General features: G+C 41.7%; 1 protein-coding gene across 4 annotated transcripts in view; it reads left to right on the top strand.

Moving 5' to 3' along the window:
• The window catches only part of LOC124259410, an 82194-nt gene that overhangs the window by 14199 nt on the left and 51226 nt on the right, over positions 1 to 16769 (top strand). For 3 of the 4 annotated variants that reach the window (XM_046693549.1, XM_046693548.1, XM_046693550.1), the window contains exons 8-20: positions 21 to 188; positions 954 to 1923; positions 2099 to 2158; positions 3618 to 3671; positions 4511 to 4574; positions 4991 to 5110; positions 6080 to 6268; positions 7224 to 7358; positions 12070 to 12171; positions 13047 to 13091; positions 13841 to 14035; positions 14508 to 14636; positions 16300 to 16420. In XM_046693549.1, coding sequence (XP_046549505.1) covers positions 21 to 188; positions 954 to 1923; positions 2099 to 2158; positions 3618 to 3671; positions 4511 to 4574; positions 4991 to 5110; positions 6080 to 6268; positions 7224 to 7358; positions 12070 to 12171; positions 13047 to 13091; positions 13841 to 14035; positions 14508 to 14636; positions 16300 to 16420 — 2352 coding nt within the window. The remainder of the gene's footprint in view (positions 1 to 20; positions 189 to 953; positions 1924 to 2098; positions 2159 to 3617; positions 3672 to 4510; positions 4575 to 4990; positions 5111 to 6079; positions 6269 to 7223; positions 7359 to 12069; positions 12172 to 13046; positions 13092 to 13840; positions 14036 to 14507; positions 14637 to 16299; positions 16421 to 16769) is intronic. The other variant, XM_046693551.1, reaches the window with a different exon arrangement.

The raw sequence follows: 16769 nt of genomic DNA, 5'->3' as shown, positions 1-16769 counted from the left end.
AATGATGATTAATTGTGCAGATTCGTCGAGCCCCAAGATTGACATCCAGCACCAGGACCGAGAGAGGAACATAGTGTATGTGAAGCTGTATCTCAACACTCCAGATGGCCTGGTCTGTGTGAATGACCAGCTTGTAGATCTCGAGTATGCCGCAAGGATCGTTCCCCAAGTCCAGCAGCCAGATCACGGTAAGTTGTCGTGTTGTTTACTGACACTCTCCAGTGTTTGCCCTTGGTATGAAAATTTAGGAGTCATCATGACTCCCTAGTGTCATGAGAGTGAGTCATGGGCATGTTTTTGGGAGTCAACTTCAGTTTGGAACTTTCATCAAGACATCAGCTGTGATTGTTTAATAACGACAAAAAACAAGGTAAGGCAGGTCAGGTATTTAATCAGCACTGAGCGGTTAACTGGCAAACATTAGTTTTCAAATTCACTGTGTATTTGAGATAATTTGTGCATCAAATACGCAGGTTTTCTGCGTCATGGCAATCAGTAAGTCTCTTCAGAAGTCCAACAAAATGACAGCACTCAAACAATCAAATCTTGACCCAACAGTGAGTGAAGAGTCATGGCAATGGGGCCTGTTGACATGCCACCAGACCTTGGCAACCCAATCCATAAAGTCACCTCGTACGACAAGCATGAGTTGATAGACAGTGCTGTCCCATTTGCATTAGCATAAGTGAAATAAGGAGTGATTGCTGTATACCATCTCCCCATAAATGTCATGGTCTGTGGTAAGGGTATACATTAGTTCATGGCGACACTTTGTATAAAGTATATTAGGTCACAGGATATTCTATATTTCACTCGTAGTCTTTTTTTGTCAAAGATGATTGTCTCTTGCTATGGAAACAGTGAAATGCAGAAGAAACTAGTTGGACTTCTAAACATGCCATGTGATTAGTTTTAAGGGAGGTGATTGATTGTGTGAAATGATGTCATTTCAGATGCTCTTGAGGAAGTTGTCAAACCAAGAAAACCGAAAAAGAAATTGTTGCCAGAAGATTATCTCCGTATGATAGAAGACGATAATGGCTTTAATCACCGAAACACTGATTCAGACGGAAGTCACCAAACTCAAAGTGATCCACAAGTCCGACATAAGGTGTACAGGACGACAGTATATGACAGAGACGCAAGTCGTGAGTGTGAAAGTGATGTTCCAGTAAGACACAGGGGAGGCAGGTTGGATATGTTCATGTCCGACACCGAGCCCCACCATAGTGCAAGGTCAGTGAAGGTCAGTCAGAGTGACACGGAACTACCGAGGGGATTGGTGAACAGTATGAGCAGACCACACTCAGGGGGGCCGGGGAAGTGGTTGGAGGGAGGGGACGTAGGGGTTGGAGACATTAGTTCAAATAATCTGATGATTGGTGGTGCTTCCTGTGGATCTGATGGACTCGATGTGGTGTCGACAGGGGGCAAATCAGGAGATGGAAATTCCGCATCTTCTTTCAGAAAGAATCTGAAGGGTAATCAATCCAAACATTATGAGGATGCACTTTCTGATACCGGTCAACCCAAGAAGATTGTGTTAGGAAGAGGGTATTCTTTCCTCAGCACATCATCAGATTCAGACAGTCCTGCCCTGAGAATGTGTGATGCTAAGAGTTCTGTTTCTAGTCAAAATAGACCGTCTGGTGCCTCCATGCATGATGGGATGCCAGTTCTTGAACCTCAGAGTGGAGGCTCGGACACTAACTCTCTTGCCAATGTTATGGGACTGAAACCCGTCAGAAGTTGTCCAAGCTCTCAAAGTCTAGCCAGTGACAATCAAAGAGATGGTAAATCTACAGAGGCCTCGCAAAAAGAAAAGTTTTGTGAAATATTTGTTCCATCCCGCCTTCCCAAATGTGCAATGGTCTCTTCACAGTCGTGTTCCTCCAAATCAGATTCACCTGAGATGAAACTTGGGTAAGTTAATGGAACTCAGTGATGTGCTCAGTAATTGTGTGATTGCGTTTTCCAGACATGAGTTCTTTACTGCCTTGCTGTGCATCTCAGTTTCCATGGTTACTGTGTATTTCATGATCAAATAATTTAGTCCTCATGGAAATTTATTTTGAATGCTTTTGCTTTTTTGCTTAAGGTCAATCTTGAAGAAGTCTCCCTCCCAGTCTATGTCAAGCCTAGAAGTCAACTCTGTCAGGTATCTGTGTGATGTTGATGCTGTGTGCACATCATATGTCTTGGAACTATGGATCTGTGCTCATACTGTCAACCACTAGTTTGCTAGCTTCAGACTAGAGACATGGCCTGGCTAATAGGCTATAACTGATTTATTCCGCCTGCTCATCCAATATTTGGTTCTAAGTCTGCAGCAAACAATATCCCAATTTATATCAAAATTTTCCCAATTTTTCAATATTTATGAAGGGAAAATATTATAATGATCAAATATCGAATGATATTTTCTTCCAAGGTGTTTGCTAAAGGCACATAGTTTGGAATCCCAGATGAATTTCTGACATGTCTGACGTTTGGCCACAGACACATATATGAGGTGGGATGGGCTGTTACTAAGTGGGCAGGGGCTATGGTTTAAGCTTGGGGTTATTCTTTATTCATAGTTACATAATACCAGAAAAGTGATTAAGATCTAACAAACCACCTTGAACAATTTGAATTTGTTTACTAGTCTTCTTGCTGTCATACCCTGTAGGGGTTCAGGCTAGAATACTTGCTCAGCAGCATTAGCAGGTTTGAACAGATGGAGTGGGTAGTGTGGCTGGGTGGTGGTGGTGGGTGATGGTTGTGGTGGTGGTGGGTGATTGTGGCTGTGGGTGGTTGTCGTGGGTGATTGTGGCTGTGGGTTGTGGTTGTGGTGGGTGATGGTTGTGGTGGGTGATGGTTGTGGTGGTGGGTGATGGTGGTGGTGGGTAATGGTGATAGTGGTGGTGGTGATGGTGGTGGTGGGTAATGGTGATAGTGGTGGTGGGTGATGGTGGTTGTTGTGGTGGTGGGTGATGGTGGTGATTGTGGTGGTGGGTGATGGTGGTGATTGTGGCTGTGGGTGATGGTGGTGGGTGATTGTGGGTGGTGGTGGTGGGTGATTGTGGTGGTGGTGGTGGTGATGGTGGTGGTGGGGTGATTGTGGCTGTGGGTGGTGGGTGGTGGTGGTGATGGTGGTGGTGGTGGGTGATGGTTGTGATTGTGGGTAATGGTGGTGGTGGGTGATGGTGGTGGTGGTGGTGGGTGGTAATGGTGGGTGGGGGGTAGTGGTGGTGGTGGTGGTGGTGGGTGTGGTGTGGTGGTGGTGGGTGGTGGTGGTAATGGTGGTGGTGGTGGTGGTGGTGGGGGGGTAGTGGGGGAGTGGTGGTGATGGTGGTGGTGGGTGGTAATGGTGATGGTGGTGGTGGGTGGTAATGGTGGTGGTGGGTGGTGACATTGTCCCTGGACAGCATGGATCACAATATCAAGCACTGCATATGTTCATTCCACACTTACTATCTATTGGTGGAGTCCCACAGAGTGGGGTGTTATATTTACACCAGTGATGTGTCGTATATCCCTGCATCATCATTATGATTGTTTCTCACTCACAGTCACTCACTCACTCACAGATATGTTTCTGTTCTTGTTCCTGTAGTCTGTTCCTCCTGTTTTAGATTCTCAGGAACGGAAGAATGGGTTCGAAAAAAAGGCAAAGAAGAGGGTAGAAAGTAAGTCATCAATGTATTGAATACCACGGAAACTCTACTGGTGGACACTTTAAGATCTTTGAAGTTTTCCAGGGATTCGTTATCAACATATGATTTGTGCCAGTTCTTCTTAAGGAGTGATGATTGGTTGGTTGGTTGTCATTAAACGCCGCACTAAGCAGTAATCCAGCTATATATGGTGGTGGTCTGTAAATAATCGAGTCTGGACCAGACAATCCAATGATCAACAGCATGAGCGTCGATCTACACAATTGGGATATGATGACATGTGTCAACCAAGTCAGAGGGTCTTGACAACCAAATCGCGTTTGTCGCCTCTTACAAGGAGTGATGAGCCTGATGATAACCAAATATGCAGTTGTAATTTTGGAACATTGTGAACTTCGTATTCTTTGACTAATGATACCCTTTCATTTTCTGCAGGTTTTTTTTGGTTTTGTGTAAGATCTATTTTAATACACTTTGGTTGGATGTGGTGAAAGCATGCAGAAGCTGCTCATGCCACATTTACATATTCAGTTACAGCGTTTGCCCGTCACGCTGAGGATCTGGGTTCAATTCCCCTCATGGGTACAGTGTGTGAAGCCCATTTCTGGTGTCCCCTCCATGATATTGCTGGAATATTGCCAAAAGCGGCGTAAAACTAAACTCACTCACTATTCAGCTAGGGCTACTCCTAAGGGAGATGAGAATGTAGATTGAATGTACACACCTCAGTCAATGGGGTAATAATAAAGCTCTCTGAAGGAATTATTATCGTTACTTAATATCATCGTTGTGGATATGACGTACCTTGTCTTTCTGTGTATATTTGTGATGAGATGTTGCCATGGTTACAGACTGCTGGCGAGCCTGTCTCCGGGTACAGACCTGAGGAATCACCACACAACTGCAATACCTCAGGTAATATGAATAATACCTCAGGTAATATGAAGCTGAATCTAAGTGTGATAGAATTTGATCCAATTAAAACTGCTTGTCATGGCACCTGTACAAGATATAACTTATTCTTTGGTTTGATATTTCAAATAGGGGTGATGGGTAGCCTGGTGGTTAAAGCGTTCATCATCCCGAAGACCTGGGTTTGATTCCCCACATGGGTACAATGTGTGAAGCCCATTTCTGGTGGCCCCAGCCGTGATATTTCTGGAATATTACTGAAAGCGACATGAAACTAAACTCACTGATATTTCAAATACTTTACCTCTTCCCTCTGTCTTGTACACAGTTAAATATACAGTGTCATCATGGATGATTTATAAAGAATTCTGTTGATTTTGTATGAGGAAACAGCTCCTTACCTTCCTTGTGTTTTTCAGATGAGTCGTCCAGATCGAGCCGAACACACACCATTCCTGGGAGTGGTCTATCATGGGGTGTCACAACCCAGCCCAATACTGGACTTCACTAACCTGCCATTTGCTGAACTCGTTAAACAGGTCAGTGGTGTTTCCTTGTCATAAGGGTTGTGTTTGTATCCTTTTGTTGGTAGAGTTTGTTTCCTTATGAGGGTGATGTGTGTTTCCTTAACTTGAGGGTAGGGATTGTTTCCTTATGTTGAGAGTAGGGTTTGTTTCCTTATCTAGAGAGAGGGGTTTGTTTCGTTATCTTGAGGGTAGGGTTTGTTTCCTTTTGAGGGTGATGCTTGTTTCTTTGTCTTGAGGGTAGGCCTTGTTTCCTTATCTGGAGAGTAGGGTTTGTTTCCTTGTCTTGAGGGTAGGGTTTGTTTCCTTATCTAGAAACTAAGGTTTGTTTCCTTATCTGGAGAGTAGGGTTTGTTTCCTGATCTTGAGTGTAGGGATTGTTTCCTTATCTAGAAACTAGGGTTTGTTTCCTTGTCCTGAGGGTAGGGTTTGTTTCCTTCTCTTGAGAGTAGGGTTTGTTTCTTTATCATGAGGGTAGGGTTTGTTTCCTTATCTTGAGAGTAGGGTTTTCTTATCTTGAGCCGCCATATTGCTGGGATATTGCTGAGTGCTGCGTAAAACTAAACTCATCTTATCTTGAGAGTATTGTTTGTTTTCTATGAGGGTGATGTTTGTTTCCTTGTCCTGAGGGTAAGGTTTGTTTCCTTATCTTGAGAGTAGGGTTTGTTTCTTTATCATGAGGGTAGGGTTTGTTTCCTTATCTTGAGAGTAGGGTTTTCTTATCTTGAGCTGCCATATTGCTGGAATATTGCTGAGTGCTGCGTAAAACTAAACTCATCTTATCTTGAGAGTATTGTTTGTTTTCTATGAGGGTGATGTTTGTTTCCTTTTCTTGAGGGTAGGTTTTGTTTCCTTATCTTGAGAGTATTGTTTGTTTCTTATGAGGGTGATGTTTGTTTACTTATGTTGAGAGTAAGGTTTATTTCCTCATAAGTGTCCATGTTTCTACTTGGTAAAGGTGTTGTTGTTGCCTCTCCTTTTCAGGCATTCCTGAAGAAGGAATTCAACAGCCCCATGACGATTCAGGCATACTGTTGGCCTGCTGTGCGCCGAGGTCGTCACGTGATTGGCATATCACCACCGGGGACAGGGAAAACATTGGCATACTTGTTGCCGTTGTTGTCGCAGCTGTTTGATTCTGCCCCCTACATGCAGATACCTGTTGGAAATGGAGTAGGTACCTCCCTGTGGGGATTCCTGGATAAATGGCATTACGACAGTTGAAGCACGGACTGGAATGGGGATCTCTTAGTTGTGTGGTTTTGCTTGTAATTGCAGCCTGATGTTGATCCTATTCATCGATAGGTTCCTCAGGTCCATATGTTCCAAATCACCATGGGGGCGGTGGGGTAGTCTAGTGGTTAAAGCGTTGGCTCGTCACGCCGAAGACCCGGGTTCGAATCCCCACATGGGTACAATGAGTGAAGCCCATTTGTGGTGTCCCCCGCTGTGATATTGCTGGAATATTGCTAAAAGCGGCGTAAAACCAAACTCAGTCAGTCAGTCCAAATCATCATGCACTACATGTAGTGTTACACCCGTGAAGATCCGGGTTAGAATTTGTCTTCAGCAAATCATACTTGTTGTAAGAGGCAACTAAACGTAATCGGGTGGTCAGGTTCGCTGACATGGTTGACACATGTCATGCCAACTTTATAGATCGATGCTCATGCTGTTGATCACAAGGTTGTCTGGTCCAGACTCGACTATTTATAGACCGCCGCCATATAGCTGGACTATTGCTGATGGTGGTGTTTAACAACAAACAAATGTAGCATTAGTTTCTATTCATGCATGTATACTGGGTTCCATTTGTCCTCAAACAGTCCTGCCTTCATAGTGGGCTGTGTGGAAGCTCTTTGCGAGAGTGACTCAGCTAATCTCTTCTCTTTCCCTGATGGGGCGGTGGGGTAGCCTAATGGTTAAAGCGTTGGCTCGTCATGCCGAAGACCCGGGTTCGAATCCCCACATGGGCACAATGTGTGAAGCCCATTTCTGGTGTCCCCCGCCGTGATGTTGCTGGAATATTGCTAAAAGCGGCGTAAAACCAAACTCAGTCAGTCAGTCAGTCCTTCCCTGATACTTGCTGACTGACAACTCATCCCATGTCTGTACGGCCTTGTTGCAGCCCTTTGCCCTGATTCTCGTCCCGTCATGGAAGAAGGCCCAGAACGTGTTTGATGCTTGCACCAACTACATACAAGAACGGTCGAAACCAAGAGTTATTTCTATTTATGCTGGTGGATGCGAGGAGTCAAAAGTGGTTTGTAATGACTCTGAATACAGATTAAAGGGCAAGTGTACACGAAAATTAACCTTTTTGTCTCGCACTTTTTCATCATAAAAAGTGTTTATCAAGTAATTTTATATCCAAACCCGTACATATATCAGAAGTAACTAATGTATTTGTTGCGTTATATCAATTAATATTTTCAACATTTACCGAGAGTTCTATGTCCACAATAAACACACCATGACTTATGTCCCTTGGAAATGACGTCATTGGTGCCCAAACGATAAACGAATGACGTTGTTAGACCTTATTAGACCCATTTCACGTGGTGCAGGTATAGGTGTGGTTTTTGTGTCTCGGCTACTGTTTTAATCCAGCTGTTGCCTGACTGTCAGCTGGCTATGTGGTCAGTTCCACACTGTGATGACGTTGCAGTTTGAAAAAACGCATACATTGTACTAAAAGTGTTACCACGTAACCAAATTGTATAACATATTCAACCTGAGTCTGTCGCCTTTCCAACAGTATCTTTTTTCACAAAAACTAAAACGTATAGATCTGTGCATATCCAGCTTGCCATCGATAAATGTGTCGGCATTCTACGTTTGTTACTAAAATTCCCACATAAATCGTACGATATATCCCTCCTCTTCCACCTTCACTTTGATATCGAAAGTACATATCCAAATACATCACGCAGATAAATGCAATTTGCAGTTTTGAACTCTGTTTGAAATTCGTTTTTCTATGATATCATCCGCTCATTGCAGATCAAATATACTGAAAAATTACATGCATCGTAAATCTCGCCAGTTTTGACACATTACTAAATCACCATTCACTGCGTTTTGCGTAATTTATAGTATGTCTTAATTCAAATGTTAAATTTTACTGGGAGAATTGAATTTAAAAGAAAAAGACGTATCATTGTGATCAACGGTAGTTTTGTTGTTGTATAATCGAATCACCAATGCACGTTCTGAAACATTGTCGATGAACCCGAGAATCGCTGAGAATGTTTTGGAAAATACGCAAACAAACTTAACGTCAAAATGAATTTTCAGCCATATTACAGAGTGTTTATAAAATCATGTCACATGTATGTCGGTTATGTTTCGTTCATAAAATCAATTGTATAATTCAACACCATCTTCCTTGCATGAATCCGCTGAATTCCTCATACAGTTAAAAAATAAACTGACAAATGGACTCTGTCACCAATACGAAGTGTTTCATTGAAATCGAACGAAATATATCAGATGCCGGGCTGGGAAAGGACCACTTGTTTGAAATGTAAACAAAGCCAATTTCAGATTTTACACTGTGTATCCGTTCGCCTACTTGTTGCATAAACTTGCTCATTAGTTTTAGAACATGCATGGGAAGGTATCGTAGCAAGCGATAGTTAAATAAAATAGGTGTATTCCATTGAGTTTTGATGGATTCCTTCAAACCAGAGGATGTACAAATAGCCAGATCAAGAGTGAGTCAGTGCACGGAGGCAATTAGTTCATGGATGATGACAAATGAGCTGAAGCTCAATGATGATAAGACTGAGGCTATATTGATTGGCACATCGCAACATCTGAAAAGGATAAACTCTACGGACATCACAGTAGACAACTCAGATATCCCACTTTCATCCAGTGTAAAGAACCTAGGTGTTTATCTTGATCCTTGTCTCACCATGGAGCAACATGTGAACCATCTCTGTAGAGTAGGCTACTTCCATCTCCACTCTATTGGTAACATCCGCCATCTTGTAACCACAGATGGTGCTAAAGTTCTCAGTCAATTGTTCTCTCCAGGATTGACTACTGCAATAGCCTACTGTTTGGAATCTCTAATGATCTTCTCTTCAGACTTCAAAAACTTCAAAATGCTGCCACCAGAGTTGTCACTAAAACATCCAAATGGTCTCACATAACCCCAATCCTCCAGAGTCTGCATTGGCTGCCGGTTGAAGCCAGAAGTCATTTCAAGATCCTCACTCGTTTTCCGCTGCAGAAATGGCCTAGCTCCTCCATACCTCTCTGAGATGTTGTCAACATACAGTACAACCAGAAATTATTGAGAATTTAAAGATTGTAAAATTTTTATTTTTTTCACTCATTACTCACGTATTAAATGTGAATATTAGCAGAACATAACTCCATATTCAAAGACAGGTGAACAGTTAGTATTTTGTCAAGTCACCATGGGCAGCAATGCAGGCTTCAATGCAGCAGGGCATACTACTGATCAAAGAAGTTAGAAAGTCGTGGTCCATTCTGTCCCAATATCGACCACCTCTTCTTTCATTTCAGCAATATTTGTCAGATTTTTCTTATTGACACTTTCCTTCATAAGTCCCCAAACATTTTCTATTGGATTAGGTCAGGGCTATAGCTTGGCCAATCTGATAATGTCACATTTTGGGTCCTAAACCAGGCCTGTGAATGCTTTGAATGATGTTTTGGGTTGTTGTCCTGCTGGAAAATCCAAACATTTCCATAGAACACGTGAGCAGATGGAAGTAAATGTACCTTGAGAATATCTTTGTACCGCTTCACTGTTCATATTCCCTTCAAATACACAGAGGGGCGTTGCCCATAACACAGATATGCCACCCCACACATTAAATTTCGGACTGTACTTTGGGCGCTGATACAAAGGTGTTTCAGTTTGTTTGGTCCAGAATTTCAGTGTATTAGGAAACAGCCACACAGAACTTTCATCTGAGAAAATCACCTTGTCCCAGTTAAAATTTCTATGCTGTAAGCACCAGTTCAACCTTCGCTCTTTTTTGTTCAGGTTTCATGATCGGTGATGGAATTCCTCGACTTTTCTGCCAACCCATTGCATGCAGCTCAGTTCTAATTGTCTTCTTACAGACAGCCACAGTTCCTCAATCAATCATATCCAGCCTTAAGTTTTCTAAACTCCTTCGTTTGTTTTTAGAAACAAGAATACCAAGCCGCCTCCTGTCACCAACAGTCAATTTTCTGGGCCTACCTGCGCCTCCCAATGCCAAGATCTTATCCATTTGCAATATTTTTCAAAACACGATAAACAGTGGACAAAGGGATGCCTGTTCTACTTGAAATCACTTTAGCTGATCTGATGTCCTTGTTATAATACTCTAAAATCAACCTCCTCTTCTCTAAATCATCCATACTGAGGATCACTAAAAATGTCGTCTGCTAGCAAGTAAACAAAGGGGGATAACTCTTCACAAACTAATGAAAAAGGATTAACGGAGTTGTCTCTCTTGAATGAAACCAAGCACTTGATAGCTGGTCAAGGTTGTTTATACTAGAAATCCAATTAAACATATTCCTAAAATTCTCAATAATTTCTGGTCATACTATATATGCCTGCCCGTTCTCTCCGCTTCCCAGAATCAAGATCTTCTCTCAGTTCCCCAAACACTTTGGCCATAGGTCATTCAAATTTGCAGCACCAACCCTGTGGAACAGTCTAAAAAATGCTGCATCCTTAGAAGCATTCAAATCGGGACTCAAAACCTTCCTCTTCTAAAAAGAGTCTACAACCTACAACTGTGAAATATTCTCATGGTCATTTTGACGAACTGTCATATCTTCCTCATCAACTCTAGTGACTCTTTTTGTATGTAGAGCTTTCAGCATGCTCTGGATGGACTATGGCGCACAAGAAATATCCATTTATTATTATTATTATGACGCATGCACAAAGATGATGGTACTTCTCTTAATATCTGACTATCTACTTACATGTCACATTTATGCATATACGTTGCTTGAAACAACGAAAATTTCCTTCGAAAACTCTGGCGTACTCGTGTCAGTGAACACGCCATTTTGTCAACATTGTTATACATATTTGGTATTTTCATTGAGGTGAGGTTGTGAATGAAAATACACATGATCAATCTGTCCTGCTGCTTACATTTTCTGTTCTTGTGCTTCTTTCGTATTTTCACAAACTTTTTTTCACGTGATTAATTTCGGTATTATTATCTTTTGATTTGGGACTAGACAGGAGACCAGTTTAAAATCAAGTGGCACCAATTAGGTCATACTCAAAGGGCGGTAACTCTGGCCTGTTTAGTTCGGCAAACAAAGGCCTCATATTGGCATAACATTTCAGCACTTATTTTGAGGGTTATACTTACATTGTAAGAAAAATGAGTGCATATTTTCAAACATTGGTATTAACTAATTAAAACAGTTCACTTTGATTCACATAAGAAGAAAATGTGATTTATTCGTGTACACTTCCCCTTTAAGCAAAGATATATCAAGGTATAGATAATGAAGGCAATCGGTATAATGTCCTGCCATTATTAGGGATGGACACTGCCACTAGCGTAACACACTCTGCCTAGTGACCATGACTAATAGTGTTACACCAGTCTGTTATTCTGAGACTAGTCGGGGCAGTGGTGTAATCTTGTGGTTAAAGCTTTCGCTTGTCACGCCAAAGACCCGGGCTCAATTCCCACATGGGCACAATGTGGAGCCCATTTCTGGTGTCCCCTGCCATGATATTGCTGGAATATTGCTAAAAGCGGTTATAAACTAAACTCACTCACTCTGAGACAAGTGAAAATCAAGAAGACTAGTTGTTTTCCGCCAAGATTATATCATATTTACACAACCAACTCATCTCATAATAGCAGCAAACTAGTTGGATATGACCAATGGTGTCTTCCTCTGAGGTTATTCGTGTTGTTTGCCTTTGATTGCTATTGTGATTGATAAAACTAATTCAATTGCAGATCCCTCTGATAAATGGCTGCGAAGTCCTTGTCGCCACGCCACCTTGTCTTCAACGTATGATGGAAAAGAAGTACACAAACCTCAACCGTCTCTGCCATCTTGTAAGTTTGCCTTGATGCTTTGTTGACAGAGGTCCTGTAACGTGAGTGAGTGAGTATAGTTTTACGCCACACTCAGCAACATTCCAGCTATATGGCGGCGGTCTGTAAATAATCAAGTCTGGACCAGACAATCCAGTGATCAACAGCATGAGCATCGATCTGCGCAATTGGGAACCGATGACATGTGTCAACCAAGTAAGCGAGTCTGACGGTAGCAATGATCTCAGCCTGAGGTTCAGGATCAGGTACCCGTGAAGATCCGAGCTAGAATTGATCTTCAGTAACCCATGCTTGTCGTAAAAGGTGACTAACGGGATCGGGTGGTCAGGCTCGCTGACTTGGTTGACACATGTCATCGGTTCCCAGTTGTGTAGATTGATGCTCATGCTGTTGATCAGTGGATTGTCTGGTCCAGACTCGATTATTTACAGACCGCCGCCATATAGCTGTAATATTGGTGTGTGGCGTAAAACTTAACTCACTCAGGTTCAGGTCAACCGTAAATACTGCAAAAAAATCCCACACTGAAAATTTGTATTACCAATTACTTTGCGTTTCATGAGGTCAACTGTAATACCTGAGGTCAACTGTAATACCTGAGGACTGAGGAAACTTACGACTTTTAATAAATTGGAATAATTACAACTTTTTACAGGAAATCATGCCTCCTCCTAAGTTTTCTAACACATGTTTGAAAATCTTAGATAAATCCCAGTATGACTCAACCAAGGACTGAAGATGACATGTTTTGACAAAATATATCCTGTTGGATATCACCAAACTCAAACAATCTACACTTGTCATGCATGTTAAACAGCTATGATGCAAGGTACTGTCACCCAACAACTCTAAACATGTGAATATTTTGGTTTCAGGTTCTAGATGATGCAGAGATACTCACTGAAGTGTTCAAGTCTGAGGTGAGGTTAATTCTCCCTTCCATTTACTTACTTGCATTCAATCTAAATTTGTATTTTCATGACATTTTTGCTATGGTCTCCTGTTTTTTGTGTTATTACTTCTGAAGGACCATGTGTTTTGGGGTAGAAATAGGTCCAGTAATCTAACAAAATGATGGCAACATGGTTGTATGTCAGCACAAGCTAATTATACCAATCAATCACTCATTCACTCATCAGGGGTGGTGGCGTAGCCTAGTGGTTAAAGCATTCGCTCGTCATGACAAAGACCCAGGTTCGATTCCCCACATGGGTACAATGTGTGAAGCCCATTTCTGGCGTCCCCTGCCGTGATGTGGAATATTTCTAAAAGCGGGTTAAAACCATACTCACTCACTCATTCAGATGAGTATCTGTTGACCCGTGAAGATGTGGGTTAGAAATTGTCTTCAGCAGTCCATGCTTGTCGTAAGAGGTGACCAGTATTGTCTTCAACATAATAAAGCTGCTTTTAGCATGGTTCAAAATATGTTTTTGTACAATGAGTTAAGCAGCCTTTCAGACCAGCCGATATCCACATGAGTGTTGAGGAGCTATCCAGACTCCAGACTCGATTATTTACAGACCGCCGCCATATGGCTGGAATATTGCTGAGTGCGGCGTACAACTAAACTCACTCACTCACTCACTATGTTTTCGAATATACATTACAGATTTTGTGTGTTTGGCATATGTATTAATCTGAAATGACACTATGATCATTTTCACAGGTGAAGTATATCATGAAATCGTATGCTGATGTCATCCGAGAATCCAACTTGAAACGAGATGTTCCACGACAGAGAATGGTGTTCGCGAGTCAGTGGACCAAGGGAATTGACTCCTATGTTGCCTCGTACATCCATGAACCTCTGCTGATCATCACATCCAAGATGGAGGCAGCTGTGTATGGACGAGTCAAGCAGGTAAGTGGTACAATAACTGGAGGAAGTTTCTTATTGCTCGGGTTTTTGCTGATGATTAGGGATAATTTTGATCATCAGAAGTGTTAGATTTTGAATTAACAGAAAACTTAGAAATAGTTACCTGAACTTTGAAAGTTATGCCCAGTTAGGAAAATCTTTTCATACAAAGTTTACACAATATACTGCTTTACATGGATATAAGGCCTTTTGCCTGTGCCGTGACATAAACTAATCAATAATTTCTCTCTTCATTTGGAACCCCCTGAGAAATGCAGAACCATTGTTTTAGAATCATTTGGATTCGTTAATCTTCTTCTGTAGAAATTGGAAAAACGTTGTATGGGCATCCTTTGTTCAGCTTTGAATGGCGGCTCTCACTCCTGATTGTTAAAGAACAGGTAAGACATGTTATGGGCTATTGAAAATTGTCCTTTGTATGTTTAATAACTTTAGAAGTTTTGTTTACTTACAGATTGTGCACATGTGCAAATATGAAAACAGATCGTACCAGCTGCGTAGCATCTTAGAAGGTATTGGCTCACCTGGCAACAAGATAATCCTTTGTTCATCATTAGTTGAAGAAGTGGAGATGCTGTATGAGGTATGTTGGTAGCTTGATGTGGGCATGTTATAACAGTGTATGTTGATGGCTTGATGACACATGTTATAACAGTGTATGTTGATGGCTTGATGACATTATAACAGCGATGTTGATGGCTTGATGACATGCTATAACAAAAGTTGACGGTTTGATGACAGACATGTTATATCAATACATGTTGATGGCAGACATGTTATAACAATACATGTTGATGACAGACATGTTATAACAATACATGTTATGACAATACATGTTGATTGCTTGATGACAGACATGTTATAACAAGACGTTGATGACAGACATGTTATATCAACACATGTTGATGGCATGATGACAGACATGTTATAACAACACATGTTGATTCAGACATGGTATAACAGCATCTGTTGATGGCTTGGTGACAGACATGTTATAACATCATTTAACGATGCAGGACTTGTTATAACATGTTGATACCTTGATGCGGGACATGGTGTGATGACACATGTTGATGACAGATATGTTATAACACCATCTTTATGGCTTGATGATGAACATGTGATATGTTGATGGCTTGATGACAGACATGTTATAACATCTTTATGGCTTGATGTCGAACGTGTGATATGTTGATGGCTTGATGACAGACATGTTATAACAACATCTTTATGGCTTGATGACGAACGTGTGATATGTTGATGGCTTGATGACAGACATGTTATAACAACATCTTTATGGCTTGATGACGAACGTGTGATATGTTGATGGCTTGATGACAGACATGTTATAACAACATCTTTGTGGCTTGATGATGAACATGTGATATGTTGATGACAGACATGTTATAAGAACACATGTTGATGGCTTGATGACAGACATGGTATAACATCATTTGTTGACAGACATGTTATAACAGAATTTGACGATACGTGACTTGTTATAACATGTTGAAACCTTGATGCGGGACATGGTGTGATGACACATGTTGATGACAGACATGTTATAAGAACATCTTTATGGCTTGATGACGAACATGTTATACAGGCATATGTTGATGACAGACATGTTATAAGGACACTTCAATCAAGAAATGTGTCCAACATGAATATTTGAAAACATGATGGATTTTAAGATGAGTGAGGTGACTGGAATTTCACAACCAGCATCAAATAATATCATGGCCAACAAGAACGACTTGCCTATATTGTGTCCTTGTGTCATTAAGCATCCCAGCTCAAACTGAGGTGGAGTTTGAATCACATTGAGCCTTATTTATGCTAGTCTCTTCAGAACGAACACCAAATGCACAAGAGAATTTAGTGGTTCTTCAGGATTTCTTCAATATGTGGACGACTCAGGAAGATCTAGATAGAATTGGTATTCAGCAACTCATGCATATTGTAAGAGACGAGTAACGGGATCAGGTGGTCAGTCTCGCTGACTTGGTTGACATATGACATTGTATCCCAATTGCGTAGATCGATGCTCATGATGCTGATCACCTGATTGTATGGACCGTTGTTGCTGAGTGCGGCATTAAACAACAAAGCAACCAACAGTATGTGTTGACGGCTATTGGTATCAGCATGTGGTGAGGAGCTAAGGAAAGAATTAATGAAGAGAGATAGAATTTGTTGTTTTGATATATGGTTAACGTAGATGTGGCTGTTTGTGTCTTGTGTAGATGTTGACCGCCCAGAGCATGCACACCTTGGTCTGTCATGACGACATGACACTCTCGGACCGTGACGAAATGTACCGGCAGTGGCACAACCTCAACTCACAGGATGCTGCACTCATCATGGGTAAGCTGACCACACCTTCACAGGGGAGGCATGTCATGTTGCACACCTTCACAGGGCAAGGAAATATATCATGATTGCACACCTTCCGAGGGGAAACATGTCATGTTGCACACCTTCACAGGGCAAGGAAGTATATCACGATCGCACACCTTCCAAGGGGAAACATGTCATGTTGCACACCTACACAGGGCAAGGAAGTATATCATGATTGCACACCTTCCAAGGGGAAACATGTCATGTTGCACACCTTCACAGGGCAAGGAAGTATATCATGATCGCAAACCTTCCAAGGGGAAACATGTCATGATTACACACCTTCAGAGGGCTAGGAAACATGTCATGATTGCAC

The sequence above is a fragment of the Haliotis rubra genome, unplaced genomic scaffold, assembly GCF_003918875.1.
Source record: "Haliotis rubra isolate DU_JTF1 unplaced genomic scaffold, ASM391887v1 Scf72, whole genome shotgun sequence".
In the NCBI taxonomy this organism is placed as follows: Eukaryota; Metazoa; Mollusca; class Gastropoda; order Lepetellida; family Haliotidae; genus Haliotis; species Haliotis rubra.
The sequence above is the reverse complement of the archived record's forward strand: the minus strand, read 5'-3'. Positions and strand labels throughout refer to the sequence as shown.